The sequence below is a fragment of the Sinocyclocheilus anshuiensis genome, unplaced genomic scaffold (genome assembly GCF_001515605.1).
Source record: "Sinocyclocheilus anshuiensis isolate Anshui unplaced genomic scaffold, SAMN03320099.WGS_v1.1 scaffold195, whole genome shotgun sequence".
In the NCBI taxonomy this organism is placed as follows: domain Eukaryota; kingdom Metazoa; phylum Chordata; class Actinopteri; order Cypriniformes; family Cyprinidae; genus Sinocyclocheilus; species Sinocyclocheilus anshuiensis.
In genome coordinates, this window is record NW_015548236.1 from 1,809,157 (window position 1) to 1,831,054 (window position 21,898).

General features: G+C 37.3%; 3 protein-coding genes across 8 annotated transcripts in view; 2 read left to right on the plus strand and 1 right to left on the minus strand.

Moving 5' to 3' along the window:
• Window positions 1-3,252, minus strand: part of LOC107654731 (mediator of RNA polymerase II transcription subunit 30-like) — a 6,812-nt gene extending 3,560 nt beyond the window's left edge. Inside the window, exons 1-4 of one of the 2 annotated variants that reach the window (XM_016441949.1) lie at window positions 3,215-3,252; window positions 2,698-2,931; window positions 2,193-2,351; window positions 168-257 (exon numbers count right to left, since the gene is read on the minus strand). In XM_016441949.1, the coding sequence (XP_016297435.1) occupies window positions 168-257; window positions 2,193-2,351; window positions 2,698-2,931; window positions 3,215-3,226 (495 nt within the window). In that variant the 5' untranslated portion in view covers window positions 3,227-3,252. The other variant, XM_016441950.1, reaches the window with a different exon arrangement.
• A 630-nt stretch (window positions 3,253-3,882) lies between these two features.
• On the plus strand, window positions 3,883-9,099 carry LOC107654732 (neurochondrin-like). 4 transcript variants are annotated; one of them, XM_016441951.1, is made up of 8 exons: window positions 3,886-3,951; window positions 4,158-4,263; window positions 4,365-4,578; window positions 4,659-5,786; window positions 6,786-7,030; window positions 7,199-7,414; window positions 7,497-7,639; window positions 8,527-9,099. In XM_016441951.1, exons 3-8 carry the CDS (start codon window positions 4,378-4,380, stop codon window positions 8,943-8,945), a joined length of 2,352 nt encoding a protein of 783 aa, XP_016297437.1. In that variant the 5' UTR covers window positions 3,886-3,951; window positions 4,158-4,263; window positions 4,365-4,377; the 3' UTR covers window positions 8,946-9,099. The 4 variants fall into 4 exon arrangements, with proteins under 4 accessions (XP_016297439.1, XP_016297437.1, XP_016297438.1 ...); XM_016441952.1 differs by having other exon boundaries at window positions 3,922-3,969; XM_016441953.1 differs by lacking the exon at window positions 4,158-4,263 and having other exon boundaries at window positions 3,883-3,951.
• Window positions 9,100-10,382: 1,283 nt separating this feature from the next.
• On the plus strand, window positions 10,383-21,759 carry tfap2e (transcription factor AP-2 epsilon). Of its 2 annotated transcripts, none has more exons than XM_016441955.1 (7): window positions 10,383-10,497; window positions 12,597-13,046; window positions 15,151-15,205; window positions 17,681-17,912; window positions 17,998-18,116; window positions 18,422-18,560; window positions 21,024-21,759. In XM_016441955.1, the coding sequence occupies exons 1-7, from the start codon at window positions 10,453-10,455 to the stop codon at window positions 21,283-21,285; spliced, it is 1,302 nt and encodes a 433-aa protein (XP_016297441.1). In that variant the 5' UTR covers window positions 10,383-10,452; the 3' UTR covers window positions 21,286-21,759. The 2 variants fall into 2 exon arrangements, with proteins under 2 accessions (XP_016297441.1, XP_016297442.1); XM_016441956.1 differs by lacking the exon at window positions 10,383-10,497 and adding an exon at window positions 11,064-11,220.
• The last annotated feature ends 139 nt before the right edge of the window (window positions 21,760-21,898 follow it).

Consider the following 21,898-nt stretch of genomic DNA (forward strand, 5'->3'; position numbering starts at 1 on the left):
TATATATACACACACACACTTCTCATCCAGAGTTGGTTCACCCTCTGCCCATAGTTATATGGGTGTTTTTTCACCCAAATAAAAGAGCATAATATCTTGTAGGTATATACTGCAGTGTAATAGTATGTTCAGAGATATGAAACAATGAAACAAACAATGAAACAAACCTCTAGAACCTCCTGTCTCTCCTGAATAACAGCTGGGCTGCACGGCTCCACTCTCACAGGTGTCGTCTCTTCCCCCACATAAGGAACCAGCTGGAAGGATGGAAGAAAACACATTATTGAAATGATATCTGTAATAATAATAACGGTCTCCTGAAATTTAATTCTAATTTTAACAGTACATTTTTCAAAAAAATATGCATTGTCTCTTAAAATGTTTCAAAAACGTTTCCCATATTTTCAATGCAGTCTCAGACTTACTACAGGCCCTACTGTAGTATATATATATAAAAATTACCACAAAAAGGAAAACAACAAAACCTATTTTAGAGCTTGGTCTCAATATCAAAAGTAGTAACAGCACCGAGGTATAATATTTATTTAGCAAATGCTTGATTTATTCAGCAAAGATCTGACTTGATTCACAGCTCTTGCAGCCCACAATGGATTTCAAAACACTTGTTCACGCTGCCCTGATGGAAACAGGATTCTTGAAAGATTAATTGTTTTTCCACACCATTCTTAATATTGAGTATAGCAGCTAATGATACATAACATCTACCTCTAATAGCATGAAATGAAACTTTGTTGCTTTATTGCTGTGGGTGGTCGCTGGTAAGTTAAAGCTGCAGTCCGTAACTTTTTTGTGTTCAAAATTTACAAAATTTATATAATAAGCGAGTGCACCATGAATCCATTTTCCAAACCGTGTTTTTGGCTTGTCCTGAATCACTACGGTACACCTATAATAAGTGTTTATATTCGGACTATTTCAGACTGGTTCGGGTAGGTACTGCTGCGGAGCAGCCCAGTACCTGCGTGATTCGTTATAGACATAAACAGAGAGAAGTAGCTCCGGTTACAATGTTCTTCCACAAGATGCACGCAGTTCTGTTTATTAACCGCTAGAGTGCCAAAAGTTACGGACTGCAGCTTTAAATATTGTTGCAAGCTTTAATACAAGTTTTTAATACATCCGCATAAACTCCTGTAAGGAAGTTGTTTATTCAATTGACATAATACATGCAAGTAAATTCACATGTAAATCTATTTTAGTCTTGCAGTCTGACTATATGAGACGATATGAGGCCAAGTAAGCCTAGCTGCTTAATTTGCTATTGTTTAAAAAATGTTTTAACAACATTAATTTCATAATGTACAGTATTGTAATGAATTCAGCCAAGCATGACATGTAATCTCAAATCATGTTCATACTCACCTCTATCATTGTATTAAATGGTATCAATGACTTTGGCATTTTGCTCATCTAAACCCTTTATGATCAATTCATGTTAATAAGTAGTCTGTTATTCTGCTATAAAGATCTCACTGATTTACATTACATGCTATCAAAATTTCATCTTACTTTTTAGCCATATAAATACCAGCAACTGCACCAAATTGAGAATGAGCTCCATATTCTCATTATTTCATACTTTATGAGCCATAAAAGCCTTATGTATCAAATATGATACAAAACATTTTTTTGTTTTGTTTATTTTGGTGCTGGGCAATGATTAATCGCGATTCATCGCATCCAAAATAAACGTTTTTGTGTACATAATATATGTGTGTGCGCTGTGTATATTTATTATGTATATATAAAGACACACACATACAGTATATAATAAATCTACACAGCACACACATATATTATGTACACAAAAACTTTTATTTTGAATGCGATTAATCGTTGCCCAGCACTAGTTTTTTTTTTATATTTCATCTAAAGGTTCAAAAGAATTTTCTATGATTATTATTTCATATGTCAGGCTTTACACAGGGTTAAACTACAAAATAAAAAGTCTATTTCTAAATACAATACATTCCTTACACACAAAATAACATCTAAAATATCTAAAAATGCTTTTTTTTAAATAAATGTCAATTGTGACCTAAGAGGGTATTTCAGAATAAGTGAAATGACCATTAAATATTTAACTAGGAAAAGGGCTGCGTTTATCAAAAGGCCACATGAACAAACAGAAGAGGCTGTATTGTGCATCAATAAACATGGATGAGACTCACCTCAGCTGGAGACTCCTGGAAGTCAGGTGTCATTTCTACACAGCGTTCATATAGCAGACGCAGCTTACGGAAGAGCAGTGTCAGCTGACGCAGATGCTCCTGCAGCTTCCCAAAGCGGTCCTGATATGCTGCCTGACTCTGTGTCACACCGTTGGGAAGCTAGAAGAAACACAACCAGACTTTTCATTTTATTAGATATTAGTGTGTTTGAATTGTAGTGCATGTGATTTTTAAATGCTGCTCTGATTATAAGAGATATTGATATTAATAATCAAAATATGACATTTGTTGCATAGTTTGAACTTTTAACATTTCTATTTCCTTATCCAAACGCTGAAAAAAAAATAGTACTATAGCATAATTGCATCTGTTGATTTGATCAAATGTTGCACTTGGACCATTATTTCATAATGAAGCAACTAGGAATGACTAGCTACTAGTAGCCTACTGTGCACTAGCGTTCTTCGATTCCCTGTATATTTAAAAATCGCGGACGCAAACTCACCTGAGTGGCCCGTGCGATCTGGAAGATCTCCATAGTGCGTGTGACGATGTCCTGGACAGTCTCCTGACCGATGCGGCACAGGTAAACGGGAGAAATTTCCCGCAGGGCACCTTGTGGGGGCATCCCGGGCTGCGAAAGACCAGGAGGCATGTGTGTCTGCGGCTGCTGCTGCTGCTGAGGGGGCATGACAGGCATACCCGGACCAAGTCCCTTCTGCGGGAGTGGAGCAGACATCTAAAAACAGAGATCATTCATTGAGTCAGCTAAACAAAAAAAGTGGGACCGTTTGTCTATTTATTAATGGTTGAGACTGAATGGACGGAGCATTGAATTTCGCGCTCAAGCTCGGAGTACGGGTTTTGTGTAGAAACTCACTGCGCTTATTGTTATTGTATAGTGTTGCTCCTGGTCCGTAAGTAGTTTACTTCTGGTGGATAACAGTAATAATTGCTAAATAAATGCGGGACTACTCCACTCGCTCACACTTGATTTCAAACAGAGGAGCATTAGCCATTACCTGTTTCATCATTTCCTGTTTCCTGTGTTACATAGAGGTACTTGTAATTCCAGTCAGGAAAAGCAAAGCAAAGCATTATTTATTTATTAATGAATTCATTTGTTTTAGGTTTAATATTTTGGGTTCTATTAATGTTTGTTTTATAGTATAATATTAATATTATAATTATTAATAGTATATTGTATTGGTATTATTTATATCTTATTAATACAATTATTCATTTACTATATTAAATCAGTATTTTTTTATCTTTTTAGTGTTTTATTTAATTTTATTAATTTATTATTAATTAATTTTAGATTTTGGTATTATTAATGTTAATATTTATATTACAATATAACATAATATTAATATTTGCACTCTAAGTATTCATGTGCCTAATGTAATTTACCTTGCTTTACTATTTATTACTTTGTTTTTGAGTTATTTGCGTATACAGGTACATTGCTCAACGTGCTTAATACAATAAAAACCCTCTTGTTTTCACAGTCTGGGATCATATTTGTGTTATTTCATTCCAAATGCGCACATACACAGATATTAAGACTTTTTATTTCTAAAAAAAAAAACATAGTTCTCAATATTATTCGCAAAATCCGTCGCACACACCGCATTGCTGTTTTTCTTTCGTTTACCGAAGACTATTATTTTGAAATCGACTTCTCTCATTATGTCTCTCGAGTTTTTCCGTTTCCACGTAGCTTCAACGTGTGTGCGAGAATCCTGCCTAGCTCCAGGTTTGTTCATTGCATATGGTATATATTTATGGCTTTTTAAATTTGATTTACACTAGTCTACGTAGTTTAAGACATTTATATGTGTTGAATATGGTTTTAAAGTATGTTTAGTTAAGTATGTTTAGTTATGTAAACTCTTAACATCTTAACGTTAGTTCTTTACAATACAATTATAAAACATTAAACAACAGTCATTTACTTCACAGCTGTGTGATTTAACCTGACGTGAACTCTTAAACCTGTTAACCTGCTGACCTGATTATGCCTTAGACATTTTTTCAGTCCTGAATCTAACATATTGAAGCACGACCAGTAAGTTAATTACACACCAGGCATTATATGCATACATTTGGACTAGTATCTAAAGAAGTTAACTTCTGATGCATGAATGAATATCTGATGGTTGTTTACAGGTTGGCCCAGAAGATGGCAGAGAATGGGTGTCATCTCAGCCCAGAGGAAGTCCCTACCCTGCAGCATCCACCCAGTACGGAGCCAAATGCAGCAGAAGGGAGCAGTTCTGACCCCAGTGGCCTGTCTCCGTCTCAGAGAGAGGTTCTGGAGCGCTGTCTACATGCTCTCACTCATGCCAAGAATGACAGCCACATTTTAGCAGCACTTCTCCTGGTAAACAACAGCTTATCCTCTTCATCCACACTATACCGAAAACATATATTGCATTGCTCATTGTTTTCTCTTGCATTTAGATCACAAGGTTGTGTCCAGCAGGACAGCTGGATACCGGGACTCTACATCGGATTTTTGAAGCGGTAGGTTTAAATCTTCCCGCACGCCTTCTGGTTACAGCATTTCGGGGTGACGACAGCTCCGGGTTGCCCCCAGAGGAGTTGATCTCTCTGGGCACTGCTCTATTGGCTGCTCTCAGCACAGACGCAAGCATGGTTGCTCATCCACAACTTCTCAGCACAGTCCCTCTGATCCTGAGCATACTGGAGAACGGACCCAACTGGACAGATAAACAGACAAAAACACTTGGGAATGAAGCCCAGAGTGGTTCTGGATCTCAAACTGGAAGTGCTACAGATTCCCAGACCACTTCTAGTACGTCTACCTTGGACGAGGCTTTGGCTTGTGACTGCTATCAGGTTTTAAATGCTGTATGTGTTTTACCGCAAGGCCTCGAGCAGCTTCTCACCCGTGGTGCTGTTCTGGCTCTATGTAGAGCCGTACTCAAAAAACAAACTCTCAGCCATGAAAAAGGACTTCCGCTGTTGGGACATCTGTTGTCATCTAGTATAAGACCACAGGCTTGGGCTAAACACTCATCTGATCTGCTCTTGCTGTTGCAAAACGTTTCCCAAAACTTCTGCCGGGTGTCAGATCAGGACAGGTTAGAGATGTGCTCTCAAATACCGCCATTTCTTCCTCCACCCGGGGTCGAGTCGGAAAGCCTGGTGCTTAAGGAGATTGTGGGTAATCTATGGGCTTCGCTGCAGCCTTTGATTCAGGGCAAGCTCAGTCAAGAGCATTTAGGCTCGGTTTTGGTAGTATCTGCCTGCCTTCTGGACCTGTATGGATGGGAGTCAACGGGACCTCCTAAATTCTGTTGCTTGCTGGTGAACCGGGCATGTGTGGAGGTGAGGATGGGTCTAGAAGAGCCGCCGGGTACCGAAATCTCCCCCCAGCTGCAGCACATACTTACTGCCTGCTATCGCATCATGGAGGCGGCTATGGAACAAGCCTGTAGCCAAGGGGCTGTTTCACACCCTGCTCAGATACAGACAGCTATCACTGGCCTGAGTCTTCAGCAGAGCAGACAGGTCCTAGGAGCTCTAGAGGAGGCATTCTCAGCTGAAATGTACTATCTGAAACAGGTGAGAATGCAAGTGTTAAACATATGCATCACTGTTTTACGGTTCAAAAGTTTGTGGTCGGTAAGAATGTTTCTGAAGAATCTTTTGTGCTCACCAGGGCTGCATTTATTTGGTCAGAAATACAGTAAAAACAGGAATATTGTGAAATAGTATTACAATTTTAAAATAACTATTTTGAAATGTAATTTCTTTCCGTGATGGCAAAACTGATCATTACTCCAGTATTTAGTGTCCTGAAGATCTTTCAGAAATAATTCTGTTAAGCTAAATCGGTGCTCAAGAAACATCTCCAATTAATGTTAATGTTGAAAACTGTAAAGCTGTTTCATATTTTTTTGTGGAAACTTTTTTTTTTCAGGATTATTTGATGAATAGAGAGTTAAAAAGAACAGCATTTATTTGAAATAGACGTAGAAATAATTTGATCGATTTAACACGTCCTTGCTGAATAAAAGTTTTCTTTAGAAAAAATCATACTGACCCCAAACTTGTATGTATTGTTAGAAGTCTGTTTGAAGAACTTGAATTAAATGGGAAAATACTTGGAATACTTAGAATTATAAACTGTTACTCACTGTTTCCCCATTTAGGTGGAGCAGACCAGCGATGGCAAAACTGATCATTACTCCAGTATTCAGTGTCCTGAAGATCTTTCAGAAATAATTCTGTTAAGCTAAATCGGTGCTCAAGAAACATCTCCAGTTAATGTTAATGTTGAAAACTGTAAAGCTGTTTCATATTTTTTTGTGGAAACTTTTTTTTTTCAGGATTATTTGATGAATAGAGAGTTAAAAAGAACAGCATTTATTTGAAATAGACGTAGAAATAATTTGATCGATTTAACACGTCCTTGCTGAATAAAAGTTTTCTTTAGAAAAAATCATACTGACCCCAAACTTGTATGTATTGTTAGAAGTCTGTTTGAAGAACTTGAATTAAATGGGAAAATACTTGGAATACTTAGAATTATAAACTGTTACTCACTGTTTCCCCATTTAGGTGGAGCAGACCAGCTATGATGATCCATTTCTGTTCGCCACTTTTCGCTCCCTCTGTGCATGGCTTGCTGAGGAAACCTCATGTCTGAAGGAAGAAGTCATTGACCTCTTGCCTTTTCTCATCGGCTATGCTAAAAGTCACTTCAAGGGAGGGGGAAAAGGCAAGGGACTTGCTGATTGGATGTCAAAGATGTCCATCAGCAACAGTTCACAAGATGGGACCTGGAGCAGAGAAGCTGCTCTTAGGTAAGACATTACTATGGCTTTTTTAATAAAAAGTTCCCACAATCCTGAAAAGGTCATGGGAAGTAATAAAATAAAATCTGCAAAATATGTATATATTAATTTATTTTAGAATTTTTTGAGATCTTATGCTGTCTGTTTAAGTGTATATATGTTCCTGCTCTTTCTTAGATATCTTCTCCCATCTCTGTGCCACCTCTCCGCTGAAGATGGGCCAAGGCAGGTTCTTCTCTCTCTGGATACTCCAGCCTTGCTTGTGGATTTTCTGAGTCAAGGTTGGGCGTCTTTGAGAGGTCAGAGCGGGAAAACGGTGACCCGAGACCCCAGTCTGGAAACGGCGTGTTCTGCTTTACTAAACTTTGCCATCACAGAGCCAGAACGAGTCAGGTACACACAGATCTTCACTCACATACAGGATAAGTTATTCCTTAACCATGACTTGATTCACTGCTCCATTGCGCTCTCTCAGGAAGGATCCTTGTTTCGTTGCTCTGGAGAGCATGCTGAGTGAAGCACTGCCTGTTCTTCTCCATAAGCCACGCCTCTTGGTCTTAGCAGCAAACTGTTGCACTTTGGGTCTCATGATTGCCAGGCTGAAGTCAACTTCCACAGGTACTACTGGCTTGAAATGATACGAATTGGTTAGTAGGATATACCATTTTATAGGATGTGTATCTTAATGATGAATTTCATAAAAAGAAATAAAAAGAAAATAAGTGCCTGGCAGGGTTATTATTATCTAAACTAAACTTAACCCAAAAAAAATCATTTCCATTACTTAAATAAAATAATAATTTACTGAAACAGAAAATAAAAAAGGCAAATTTCTCATTCTCATTTAGTTTGTTGCAGTAATAAATCAAAACTATATATTTAAAAAAAGAAAACAAATTATGAAAATTTCTAACCTGAAAATATAAAAATAAAGTCTATTTAAAAATATTTATATATTTATAAAAGCTATAATAGTATGTCAGTGATGGTAAAATAACACATCACTGAATAAGAAAGGGTTTTCAGAGGCAGAGCAAGTTATGATGACCGATTTTGTCTTGGGAATAATGTCCACTGATGAAACATTTACAATAAGAGCAGATATGATTATCTTAATAAATTACAAACAAAAAACTACAATTAATTTAAATGCCACAAGTTTACATTTTAACAGTGTTACTAAATTATTCATGTTTAGAAAAAGTAACTTTAAAGGGATAGTTCAGCCAAAAATGTAAATTTTGTCACCCTCATGTGACCCATTTTGTCAGAATGAATAGTGTAGAAGAATGCTGGTACACAAACAGTTGCTGGTAGCCCTTGACTTCAATAGTATAGGGGGAAAAATACTATGAGAGTCAGTGGCTATCAGCAACAATTTTCATTTTTGGGTGAAATATCCCTTTAAGTGTGCGTTAGATGACAGCAAAGGCAATCTAAATGTAAAAAAAATCAGGATATGTTTATTGTTGCTGCTTAATAATGGGTGTCTTGAATCTTTGCAGACCCTGTAGAATTAGGCCAGCGGCGTTTCTTCTCCTCAGTTCTGTCTTTTCTCCTGAGTGCTGTGCAGTCCGGACAGGCTTCTAAACCGGCACGGATCAGCGCTCTCTGGGAGGAACACTGGGAGGAGGCTGGAGAGCTCTGGAGGCTCAGTTTGCAGGCTTTGGGCGGTTGTGTTCGAGCTCAGCCCTGGATAACCACCCTGATCAGAGATGAAGGATGGCTGCAGAACATCTTCACTCTGCTAGGATCCAGTGGACGTCTCCCAGACCAACCTTCACAGGATGCTCTCGAGGAAGTCCTGTGTGCCATTGCCAAGCAATGCCCGGTGTGTCGCAAGGACATTAGTGAGCTGGTCAAGAGTGTAAGCTGTGGATCTCTTCAGGGTCTGCCACAGCTTAGCAGAATATTGGTGGAGTAGAATTTCTCAAATACATATTTAATAAGACAGATAAAGCACTTATTATGTTGTCATATTTGTCTGTTTGGCATATTAAGTATGCAACTGATTTGTAATACACTCTGTGGCCAAAGTATAAACAAGAATGTTGAATAAAAATATTTCTGCTTTTGAAGTGATTTATTATTTTATGCATAAAGTCTGATTCTTAGGAAGCACATTCTGATAAAAAGTACCTGGAATTCACTGCTTTGAAACGGATTCATTTGGCAGGTGCATTTATGTAATATGAAATGTATCTGTTGCACTGACCTGCCAGTGTTGTGTGGTAGTATGTCCACTAGGTGGCAGCCTTACAGCAAGCTATAGTTATTCACAAACAGCCAAGGAATGATTTAGTTACAAACTGTCATAATCAAATTCACAGCATGCCATAAGTGTTTGCACAAGAACAGTTGTTAGAAAACATGGACATATTATCTGTCATAAACATTTTGGGTTACAATCACCATTTCTCTTAGGTTTTTAATTTGAGATTTTTTGCAGTTCACTTTCACGGTTCTGTGGTTTGAAAAGTGGCATTTTGTAATTACAAACCTATAGTTTTAAAACGAAACGAAAAACACTGCTCTCGCGACTTGAAATAACGCATAGGCTAATCTGTCGTGTCCAGCTTTCAGCAAATTAGTAGTCACTTGCTTTTGTGGACCTTTATAACTACTAATGCTTAAGAAATCAGGAGTTCTCCCTGATGTCAGTACTGCCTGTTTGCGGCTGTGTCTGCAAACATAGTAAGCTGCCTACCTCGACAGCATCTTCGGGCACAATGATTAACTTGATTAAAAACAAATTTTGTTTTCAAACATATATACAAAAAAAACATGCCATTCGTTATCATGGTACATGTCCAGAAATCATGGAGAATGTGAAACAAAACAATAAATGAAATAGCAAAAACGTAGCCTAACATACAAAACATCCTGCAATAAATTCTATAAAATTCCAACATGTAGAACAGGTGACAGACAACATGTGTCGACCTGACATAAGTTAAAAATGCCCTTAACCAGATAACAGAGTTCAAATCTTTTTATAAAGATGACTTTTGGATAAGGTTTATTGTGGACATTGTTTATTCAACAACTATAAAATATGACGATGCTAGAATATTAGTTTGACAGTAAAATTACCAAAAACATTCTGAATAGCTAAAGCATTTGGGTATCGTAAAAAATGTTGAAATGAAAACAAACTTTCCTCAGTGCGCCATGTCATCCAAAATCAGGATCCCATTTGCCCCCACTTTTGTCTACCCAAGTTTATCCTCCGCCCATCAGCATACGTCTCTTTTCTCCCTCTCTCTCTCTCTCTCTCTCTCTCTCTCTCTCTCTCTCAACTCTTGTCTCTTTTTGTCAATAAAACTCCCGTGTCTCTCCGGTACCTCTCTCTCATCGTTCATCTCGCAGGGCACATAGTCTGTTCTCTCCCGTCTTGAATTCAACAAAGGACGACAACTTAATCCAGAAACATGTTGTGGAAATCACGGACCAAGACAGAACCTTACTGCTTACAGGTAGGCTTCAGTTCAATATTATTAGTGTTTCAACTTTAGCAAACCTACTTCAGAGAAATGTGAAATTTATTTTTTTCAGTGAAAACAAAGTTTTTGTTGTATATTTAGAACTACTAGAGTTAGATTGTCACTTGGTTAAAAAAAAAAAAAGTATCTATAGGCCTACTCTTCGCATTTAGAAACAATGTGATTTATTTTCTAAAATTCAGTTTCGCTGGTAGGACTTGTAGAAAAAATAAAACATAAAAAATAGTCTAAGAACCTAACCTTCAGGGTTATTATCATTATGTTTTGTGATGTTTCTAGAAATAACAATTAATTATAAGCTAAATACATAAACCGTGGACATTTTCAAATAGTCATAACGTTTAATAAACTTTTATCCTGCAAGAAAACGTAATAATAAAAAAGAAGAAGGATTTTTCAAATGAATTAAGAGAATTAATTAATTTAGAGGAATTAATTAATGTCCCTTTAAGGTGGTCTACCCAACCCCTCCCCCCATAGTGTAGCGCTATAAGAGCGCTCGGGTGTGATTAACAGGGGCAGTCTGATATAGAGCATCATCCAGAGAGGAGAACATCACTGGGACTGTCTAGTTAATGGGTCGAGATCCCGGGGTTTTATTGACTGCTAGGCTTTAAGGAGGCTGTAAAAGTCAACGCGTAAAAGGCATATTGGAGCTCTTGTGTCCAGATGTTAGTCCACACCTACTCGACCATGGTGAGTTAAACTGATGCAAAGTTCTTTTGATCTGTTGGGCTCATCGTCGAGATGATTGTCATGTGATATCAGCTACGATGAGTGTATAGATGAAAGCGCAGACGAGCGAGCGTAATCGGGGTCAATGGTATTAAGTGTGCGCAGAATATGGATGCGCAAAAGTGTGTTGGAGTGTTTCATTGCAAATGTCACATGCTGCCATTGGTCTAAACGGAGATAACAGACTAGTCTTTGTCTTACAGTGACTTGAAAGCTATATCTTGCGTTTCAACAAAGAGAATCATTAAACTCGGTGGCTGAAAAAGGCAAGACAGAAACTTCGGTTTGATTTGTTTTTATCACATGCGATGGCGGTTTTTTTTTTTTTTTTTTGCCCTAGAAGAAAAAAAAATCTAATAGTAAATGGAAATATAATAATAAAACAAACCAATGTAAAGAAAGAAAATGTTAAATAAATTAATAAAAATAAAATGAGTAGCCTATCTCCAAAAGTAGAAATGAAAGATGCTGTCACGTTCATTAGTTACAGGGTTTCAGTAGTTTAAATTAGTTTTTTACTAAAAATATCCGAGAAACTGGAAAATAGCAAGGAAAATTATAGAGGAACAAAAAGCAAAATTATTAGGCCTACGTGTTTTTCTGTGCCTGTAATCCTGTAAAGCAGCATTAATTGTATCTATTGTAGGTTATGTCTATCAGTCCTGATTGTTTAAAACATGGGTATCATTAAAACACCTGGCACAGAAAAATGCTCTGGAATATTTCTGGAACGTTTGTTAAGCTATTAGCATTTTTAATTAGTATGATTTTAACGAATATAGGCTAGTACGATTAACAACCATTAATTTAATACCCAGAAAATAAAATTAAAAATTAATTAATTAATTAATTAATATAGAATCTGCAGTTATCTTTCCTAAGACTTGACATAACCGTTACACACATTACATGTAAATTCAATAAATTATTCTAATAACAATAACTGTATTTACACACAGCTCATAATTAACAAAAAGGCCTAATTATGCTGCTTATACTGTATAGCCTATATATAAAAAAATCAACCCTATATAAAAATGTAAAAACAATTGCTATCTTAAATATCCAAGATGCTCATCATTGCACTTTGATTTTAATTACTGATGAAGAAAATCGAAACTCTAACAACATCAATAGAAATTACAGAAGTAATTGTAACAAAATAAATGGGTGGATAAAGGGATCCGCATCAATTATGACATGATTAAAAAAAAAAACACTTTACGTTTACAATGTGATCTTTTCTTTATAAGTTTATTGCCAGTCACTTTCATTGGCTATATGGCGGAACCATAGAAGTCATGATGGATTTTCATGAAACTGATTTTTACCCACAGGACCGTGCGGACGGACTGTCCAGCTCCTCTCCGAGCGGGCGACTCTCGCAGCTCTCTTCGCTGAACCAAGCAGCGTATTCCTCGGCTCCCCCGCTCTGCCACACTCCGGCGTCCGACTTCCAGCCGCCCTACTTTCCACCTCCATACCCCCAGTCCTCACTGTCTTATTCCCAGAGTCAAGACACCGGATACCCGCATTTACCGGACCCCTATACGTCCATCAATTGCCTCCATCAGCACCAGCAGGCAGCGTGGCACTCTCAGCGCTCGCGCTCAGAGGACGCGGGGCTTCTGTCGCAGTCACACCGCGCTCTGAGCTTAGATCCGCGGCGGGAGTATCCGGGCGTTCCGCGGCTGCTCCATCATGGACTGGGTGAAGGAGCAGCGGCGCTCGGTGAAGGTCCTCTGGGAATGCACGCAGTGGGTCATCACGGTCTGGATGACATTCAGGTGAGTTTAATCACTTTTATATTTATTTAGTTTTGTTATTAATTTTTCTGTAGCCTATAACAAACATTAGGTAATGCGAAATAGTGAGCAAGAATCATGCTCAATCAAACATGAAAGCATTGATATTGTTTTTAAAATTTCACGAATGTTTTTACAGATTTTACAGCTGTTTTTCATCAAATGTAAACTACACAGTTCATAACATAATTTGTTTTTCTGTTTTGTTAGGCTACTTATTTAAATAAGAGTGCCTGTGACGTGTTCCAAATTAATGATAAATGTTTATACATGTGCATTACATCAAACGGAAATGTAAATATTTTCCTAAAAAACTATTTCTTTTATAATCTTGTTTTACGCATGAGTGCTTTAAAGTGATATTTCTTCCGTGATGACCCTTCTAGTGTGTTTGTGTGAAAATGCATTTTATAGCTATAAATATATAATGAAACAGTTTTTCCTTACTAAAGAATAAGATAAAATAGTTTTAGTGCATAACGTTGTCGAAAACAGATAAATATTTTACATATAATTTTAAAACGTAATTTAAAAGATTACAAGCCCAAAAAATAATAATATTAAAAAAAAAACACTGCTCCTAAAATTAAGAAAACCCGTAAATGTAAAAACGTGCGTGATTCTTCAATGGGCTCTTCTGACTGCTTGATCTTTAAAAAAGAAAACTTTAAAAATGTTAATATCTGCTGCAAAAGTGGATTTAGGTTCTAATGTTTGAGGGTTTAGATTTTAGATATCATGTGCAATGGTAATGATGTGAGATGGTAATGACATTTCTCAGAGAAAAGTTGGATAAGCCTTGGACTTAAAAGTTAACGGTCAATTCATTTCGTAGAAAAGTAAAAATGTGTTTTTTCTCAATTAAAAGTCTCCAGAAGAACGGTATGGTAATGACACATAATAAAGCAAATCATGATGCAAAGGTATTACTTTAAATAAAGAAATAAATATAGACTACAAAAAAATAATTTTTAAAAATGATATTAGCCATAAAAAGGTCAAAAAAATAGGCTACAGTTTAAACCCACTATAATTTATCTTTTAAAAATAAGCTTCTTTAAACCCATCCTAGAGGATGGTAAACGTCAGTGCCACTAATTAAAGAGTTATCCATTAAACTGACCATTCCTCATAAGATTCTTAAAAATCTGCTTTTATTTCGTTTGATTTTCGGCTCGAGCTGCATGATGGCTTGTTCTTTCACTCTTTCAGTAGAGAAAACAACAGTAGTGGGCAGGTGCAGAATGAGTTCGTGTCTGTCTGTCATAGGAAACTTACATCGCATCCAATCGGTTTCCTCGGACATTTATTCAACAAACAACTGGACTCCCTTTGATCATACGAAGCATTTCCGAGAACTGAGTTAGACGGGAACAAGCCTGATAGTTTAATTTGCCATACATAAAGCTACAAATAAGCGTAAATACTATTTTTTTACTTGGTCATTCCTGCGACTTTAAATGGACAAATATCTGATGTTAATTGTCAAAGTTGTCTGTATTGTTTTATTCATGCATTGCTTTCATGTTACAATACAATAGAGAAAAGCAAAGTCGTCGTCTCATTACAAACGTTTCCCCTTTTATTTCTGAGGAGAAAATAAATTATGTAAATGATATTGCTGGTGCATGTGACATCATGAAATCTCTCATTCCTTCCACTTGTTTATATATATATCTCTCATTCCTTCCACTTGTTTATATATATATATATATAAACAAGTGGAAGGAATGAGAGATTTCATGATGTCACATGCAGATTTAATCAAATATAGTTTAAATTAAAGAACATATAGTAATACAAAATATAAAAGCAAATATTTATAAATACATTATTTAAGTTAAATTACTTATACAACAGTATTCAGTGTGGTCTTATCACCAGTTTTTGATTATAATTATACAGATAAAATTAACATATTAATTTAATCAGGAATATCTTTTACCATTATCATCATCCTAATAATTTAAATAGTTAAGAAAATAAATAATTGCAAGTGTTTTTCAAACATTTTCAATAACTATTCAACCATTAAGAAAGTTTAAATTAAGTGAAGTAATAGTGTTATGCTATTCGGTTTTAACAGGGTATGGAGGAGGCATCCGCTTTGGGGATCCTGGACCATTCTGTTATCAAGAAAGGTGAGAGTCTGTACCTCTGATGCATATAAAGAAGAGGGGGGCGACCTCTCCAGCTAGAAGAAAAAAAAAAGATTTTATGTGCTGCTCAGACACCATAAAGGATTCAGTCAAGCACACACACACACACACAATAATTCAGCTCTGCAATTTCATTTGAAGTCAAGAAATCCTGTAGCACTCTGCCTCTGCCTTCACCCTTAAGGCAGGTGCTGTTAATGAACTGTTCATGGTCATATGAGAGAAAGAGGGGGATTACAGAAAGGCGAAATGGAGGAAGAGAGCAGATAATAAAGTTATGAAGGATTCAGAGCATCACTATTCCTTTCCACTTACCATTAAAAAAATGCAGTGGATAGTTAATGAGGATAGCTTCTGAAATCACTTTCTGCAGTGCAGTACGGCATATTTTCATCCATTACTTATGCATTTATTTTAGATTTATTGCATAGATTTAGTGCTCTATGAAATCTCGCGTATTTACCGAGCAACAGAATGGATCAATTATGTACTCATGGGTGTAGGGAGATTTCTGCGTCGAGAATAAACTAAAGCCTACAAGAATAAACGGATCTTCTCTCACAGCTTATGTGAGATGCTTCCAGCACCTCAGCCGCGCGCTCAGAGCTCGTTTGTGTCCGCAAATCAGCGCTGCACAGCAGGGCGTAGCGAAGACGCACACACCGCCCACGAAGAGGAGAAGGCCAATACTACAGCGCATTTTACCTCTACAATAAGGGATATAGATAATATAAACAGTAACACAGTGTGTTATTTGTGAAGCGCTGCTACACACGGGAGCTCAGTGATAGCTGTGGCATATGAAGAAGCCTATCACTTCATAAACATTCAGCATTCGACTTCACTTTTTGGAGGATGGGTGATTACTACACTTGAATAATGTGAATTATAGCTACAAATATTTTCAGAACAGCCGATTTTTAAAATCATTTCTGTCAGTAGTTTTCTAATTGCCCTCTAACAAGCTTAAAGAAGGCCTAGCTACTTAATTTTTGCACTTAATATTGTCGATGTGTTCTTTATAATAATGTGAAAATAACTGCATTTTTTTTTTTGATGAGAAATCGGCCGATACTCACATAAAACTAAAACGTAGGCCTACCTCAAACAAACGCGACTTTGAGCTTTTGTGAGTTTTTAGCACAAACAAATTTTTGAACTTTGTGAGGCTACTTAAATGTTTTGTTGAGTTCTTTTGAAGGGATATGGGGGAGGTGTTGTTTCAACCCAACTTTGGGTCATGTATGGACTAACCCATTACATTTTTAATCCAAAAGTTGGGTTAGTCCATATTTGACCCAAAGTTGGGTTGAAACAGCCCAGCATTTTTTAGAGTGTACCCTTATGAAAATTAACCATGGTTTTACTACAAATAAAACCAAAAATATAGTTAAACCATGGTAACTACAAATTGGTTTTGCTACACTAACCAGTTTAGCCATGGTATTTGTAGTAAAACAGTGGTTAAACAAATAGTGCTATAATAAAACCATGGTTTATTTGGGTAAACTAACGCTGGAGTTAGTTTAGATGGTCTCCTAGCTTGGCAAAGCTGTTGCTTACCTGGTCTCTTAGCCCGATCATGCTAAAGGTGCCCAAATCTCTCTAAAACCAGCCAACAGACCAACCGAGCCAGGTAAACCGAGCCACCCTGGGCTGTTTTTTCTTAGCCAGAATGTTCCCCCCAACCCTCCACGTTTTGAATCATTCATTCGATTTTCCTAATACATGCATACTCTGCATTTTGTCTAGTTCTATTGAAGTGTGCTTGAAAATCCAGCCCACACAGATGTGGCATAAGCAAATGCTCGATCAAGCATCTGCATACAGGCTAATCTTATGAAAACAAATGAAGGTTTTTAGGAATGATGTAACAAAAATACTTGAGCTCCAATTAAAAGCCAATGGTAGTCTGTTCTTCCCAGAACACTAATCATTATTAGAGTTTGAATGGAGGTTTATGTCTCATTCTGTTTTGTGCCTTGGTTCAATGGGGAAAAATCTTTATACAATGTCTGCTTTAAAATGGGTTAATACATAACAGCCTAATTTTCTGTTTTATGTTTGCTATATAATTACATTGTGTTATTTTCGACACAGTAATCGTTGGGTTCATTTAAAAGTCAGATTTTTAAGGAGCCAGAAAACTTTAATTACAAACACAACAAGTGAAAACGACTGTGTGCACAACAGATGGAATAAAGCTTTCCCCCAATGGAGATGCAACACCCATTTGAAAATAAGAGTGAGAAACAGAAATTAAACACAGTCTCACTGAGACAACAGATGTCAACCTGTGGGAGAGCGTCTTAAAAAGGTTTTTAGAACAGAGGGGCAAATCCAATAGCACAAATTATCACATTTTTATAAATCATCACATTCTTTAAAGTAAGATTTCACTCCACTGTGGTAATTCTAGAACACATACCCTAAACTGCTTTCTGTTTCTTCTTACAGTTCCGGTCCCATCAAAGCTAAATGGCTCAGCGGTCTCTGCCTTGTCCCTCACTAAAGAAGCCCTGGGTCTGGGTGGTGTGTCCAACCCCGCAGAGGTTTTCTGCTCTGTCCCGGGCCGCTTGTCGCTCCTCAGCTCCACCTCTAAGTACAAGGTCACAGTTGGAGAAGTGCAGAGACGCCTGGCCCCACCTGAGTGCCTCAACGCCTCGCTGCTCGGAGGAGTCCTGCGCAGGTGAATAGAAGGGATGGAGAAAGAAGAACAGCAGATGTCTTGGAGGAATCTGAGGTGTTAATATTTTCTACCTGTTCTCCTTCAGAGCCAAGTCAAAAAACGGAGGTCGCTGTCTGCGAGAACGTCTGGAGAAGATCGGCCTCAACCTGCCTGCCGGTCGGCGAAAGGCAGCCAACGTCACACTCCTCACAGCACTGGTGGAAGGTACTGAAACGTTGAATAAAAACCAGACCCATACACATTATCAGATTACGTCTACTGCTGAGACACCGCCTCGTACTTGCTGCAGTAATTGTCCCAAACACAGCACACACACTACATTATCAGTCACTTATGGCGAGAACGTAGATGTTAATGTCAATGTGAAGCAATAATCTTCCAACGAGTGTTAACTTAAAATTATAAGTGCCTAAGAAGTAATTTTTAAACGTTCGAGAGCCTATTATCACCTCAAGCTTTCAGTCAGCACATTCAAGTTCCATTTTTCAATCTTCACGCTCTCTTCTCAGGTGAGGCGGTTCATCTCGCACGGGACTTCGGGTACGTGTGCGAGACCGAGTTCCCCGCCCGGGCCACAGCAGAGTATCTGTGCAGACAAACCGACTCAGATCAGCTGCCCACACGACGCAGTATGCTGCTGGCCACCAAGTGAGTACTAGATCTGACAAGATCTTCAAGCGGTTCAATCACTTCTACTTACTCAAAAGGAATGAGTCATTTCAATCATAATAAAGACGTTTGAATGGCGTAGATATACTTAAATGTATCGGTTCTTTGAACCGTGAAATAAACCTGAAGCACTCAGGTATAGTTCATATTTAAACCAGGCATTGTTCACAAATGTAACAAAGTAGTTCTCAGTTATTTTACTAAAGTCTGTATAAGGGGTTTGCAAACTGGGGTCCAGTGGGTCCCACGAGGTTGCTAAAGTTAAAAATCTTCTTTTGTCCATGCAGTGGTCAATCACAATAATTTTATTCTATCAACCACCCTAGTTTTATGCAATTCTTCATATTTTCCTAAACAAAAACTAACAATAATTAAAATATTCAGTAAATACTTTCCAGATTTTATGTTTTATAAATACATGCATACATATACAAACAATTTTTTTTTACTATATATGTATATATATGTATATATATATATATATATATATATATATATATAGAGAGAGAGAGAGAGAGATAAACACACATTTAAAAATTGTTTTACATACGCACACTATAAATGTGTGTGTGTTTGTATATATATGATTTGTATGTAAATATATTACATATTTTTTTAACATAATAAAATAATAATGTAATAACAATAAATGAGTCTTAAGTCTTTATACTATAAAATATATGGCTGGCTTTATATTATAAAAAGGGACTCTATGGGCTAAAAAAATGTATGTATACTGTATATATGTATGTAATATGTAAAATCTGAGAATTTTTACCAAATATTTTTATGTTTAAAATAAACCCAAAGAAAAGCATAAAACTAGGGAGGTCAATAGAAGAAAAAATTTGATTGATCTCATGATTTTTGACCTTTTTTTTTATCTTTTAGAAAAAACAACAACAACATACAATCACATCTAAACAACAGAACAGTCATTTGGTCACCTATACATTCTTACATAAACATATTGATGGAAGTATTTCTCAGATGATACAGCAGACAATAGCCGTGTCATAGAGTCATAAACACAATCCATTTTTCCCAATACTGTAAGTATTTATCCATCCTTAAGTTTAATGCGAACGTCATCCTCTCCATGTTTCGGACACTGTTCACAATGTCCAGCCATTCAGTCTTTGTTGGAGGTTCTAATTGTAGCCACTTTCTTGTTACAGCTTTCTTACTGGCTGCTAATAATATCTTTAAAAGGTATTTATCTTTCTTCATCAAATGAGCTGCTAAATTGCCCAGATAATTTGTAGAAAAGAGCAATCAATTCCCTCACCGAAAATTATATGTATTACTTGTGTATTACCTCCTGCCAATATGACTGAATGGCTGGGTAGCTCCAGAATACATGAAAATGATCTGCCAACTGTTCCCCACATTTCCTCCAACACAGACCACTTCCATTCTCGCCAATCTGAATAGATTTTAACTTGGGGGTTGCAAAGTATCTAATAATATTTCGCCAGCAGAATTCTCTCCACATACCCGAGCTGGTAGAAGTAGCCTGTACAGAACAGATATTCAGCCAGTCTTCCCCTGAGATGCTTAGACCGGATTCTTTCTCCCATTTTAATCTAACCTTATTTGTTGAATGTTTCTTAATGGACTGAATAGCTAGATATAGTTTTGAGACAAGTTTCCTATTGTCTTTATTTTTATACATATCAATGAACAGATCAATTAAATTGGTATCATGCTTCTCCATGTATCTTATCTCTTTATTAAAATAAGTCCTAACTTGTAAGTACCTGAAAAAATCTAGTTTTTCCAGACCATATGTATCAGAAATCTCCTGAAAGCTATCTAATTCTCCCTTTGACAAAATTGAACTAAAAAAGGTGATGCCAAGCCTATACCAGAGCTGAAACCTCCCATCAGCCCTTGCTGGTTTAAAGTCAGGGTCGAAAGCAACCCATTTTAGTATAGATTGTCTTACAAGTAATGTTGATTTGCATTCTTTAAACCAGACTCTGAGGGGAACTTTAGTCCACTGATTTAAACTTTTAGAATACTGTTAATATAAGATTTTGTTACCAAATACTGATTGCAGTGGTATAGCAAGCTGAGAGATCTCCAAATCCTTCCACTTTGCTATATAAGACCACTTCCATTCTCGCCCATCTGAGTAGATTTTAACTTGGGGGTTGTAAAGTATCTAATAATATTTCGCCAGCAGAATTCTCTCCACATTTTTGACAATTTTTTAAATGAAATGGTGTAATTTTTTTTAACCCTCAGCACCCTCTGGGTGCCCCAGTTTGAAAAACCCTGACACAAACTTTAGTAAAATAACTAAGAACTACTTTCAGTGTTATGAGTGAACACATTTTCTCCTCAATTTATCAGTTTGTTCTTGCAAGCCAATAATAACTGTTTATTTACATGTTTTGCTTGGCATACTCGCGCTCACCTCTCATTTCATGTCTTCAGGGAGATTTGCAAGGAGTTTATGGACCTGATGTCACAGGACAGGTCGCCGTTGGGTGCCAGTCGCCCCACCCCCTGCCTGGAGCCCGGGGTGCAAAGCAGCCTGACCCACTTCAGCCTCCTCACCCACGGTTTCGGCACACCTGCCATCTGCGCCGCCCTGTCGGCCTTCCAGAGTTACTTGCTAGAGGCCCTAAAACTGCTGGATAAAGGAGAGGGAGGAGGAAAAAGCCACCACGACAAGGAACTCAAGCACCGCAAATGAACAATCAGGAGAGAGACACTACCTCCCTCACTTTTAGGAGCGTATGAGTGTATTTATGTGTACGAACGTGTGCGTTCACCCCACCGTTTCGCGCCTGTACGAACCGATTGCATTCGTCTCTGATGAAATCCAAGATCTCCAGAGAAAGAGGAAATGCCACGATGCTTCGTGCTGCATGCGGACCACAAGCTCCCAATAGATCCCCATGACTGACTTATACAGGGCCCTACACGGTGCTCTCTGGAGATCGGGCCCCTAAACCAATCAAAAGATGGCACGGACAATTAAGGATGGGGGCGTAAAAGTAATTAGGTATTGACAAACGAATTTGAAAATGTCATTTTGTACTTCATGTTGTATGTTTATTATCAATGTTACTGTTATTCTTATTGCCATATTGCAATGTAAATGTAATATATTATTAAACCAACAACTGAATTCAACCGCTTGATGCTGAGAATGACTTCCTGATGAAAAAAACCCCCACCACTTTTTATACACAACTAGCAGGTTTTTGCTTTGCATAAATGGACTTGTTGGCATGGTACAAACCTGCCGTGATTACAAAATTAGCGTGATACAAATTGAACACCCAGGGGGATGTTTGAAATTT

Excerpts from the sequence above, each read along its gene's own strand:
- LOC107654732 (XM_016441953.1), top strand. The coding sequence starts at position 4,378 with ATGGCAGAGAATGGGTGTCATCTCAGCCCAGAGGAAGTCCCTACCCTG. Across the intron at positions 5,787-6,785 it reads AAATGTACTATCTGAAACAG|GTGGAGCAGACCAGCTATGA; the intron begins GTGAGAATGCAA and ends TTCCCCATTTAG. Across the intron at positions 7,640-8,526 it reads GCTGAAGTCAACTTCCACAG|ACCCTGTAGAATTAGGCCAG; the intron begins GTACTACTGGCT and ends GAATCTTTGCAG.
- tfap2e (XM_016441955.1), top strand. The coding sequence starts at position 10,453 with ATGTTGTGGAAATCACGGACCAAGACAGAACCTTACTGCTTACAG. Across the intron at positions 15,206-17,680 it reads CCATTCTGTTATCAAGAAAG|TTCCGGTCCCATCAAAGCTA; the intron begins GTGAGAGTCTGT and ends TTCTTCTTACAG. Across the intron at positions 18,117-18,421 it reads CCTCACAGCACTGGTGGAAG|GTGAGGCGGTTCATCTCGCA; the intron begins GTACTGAAACGT and ends CTCTCTTCTCAG.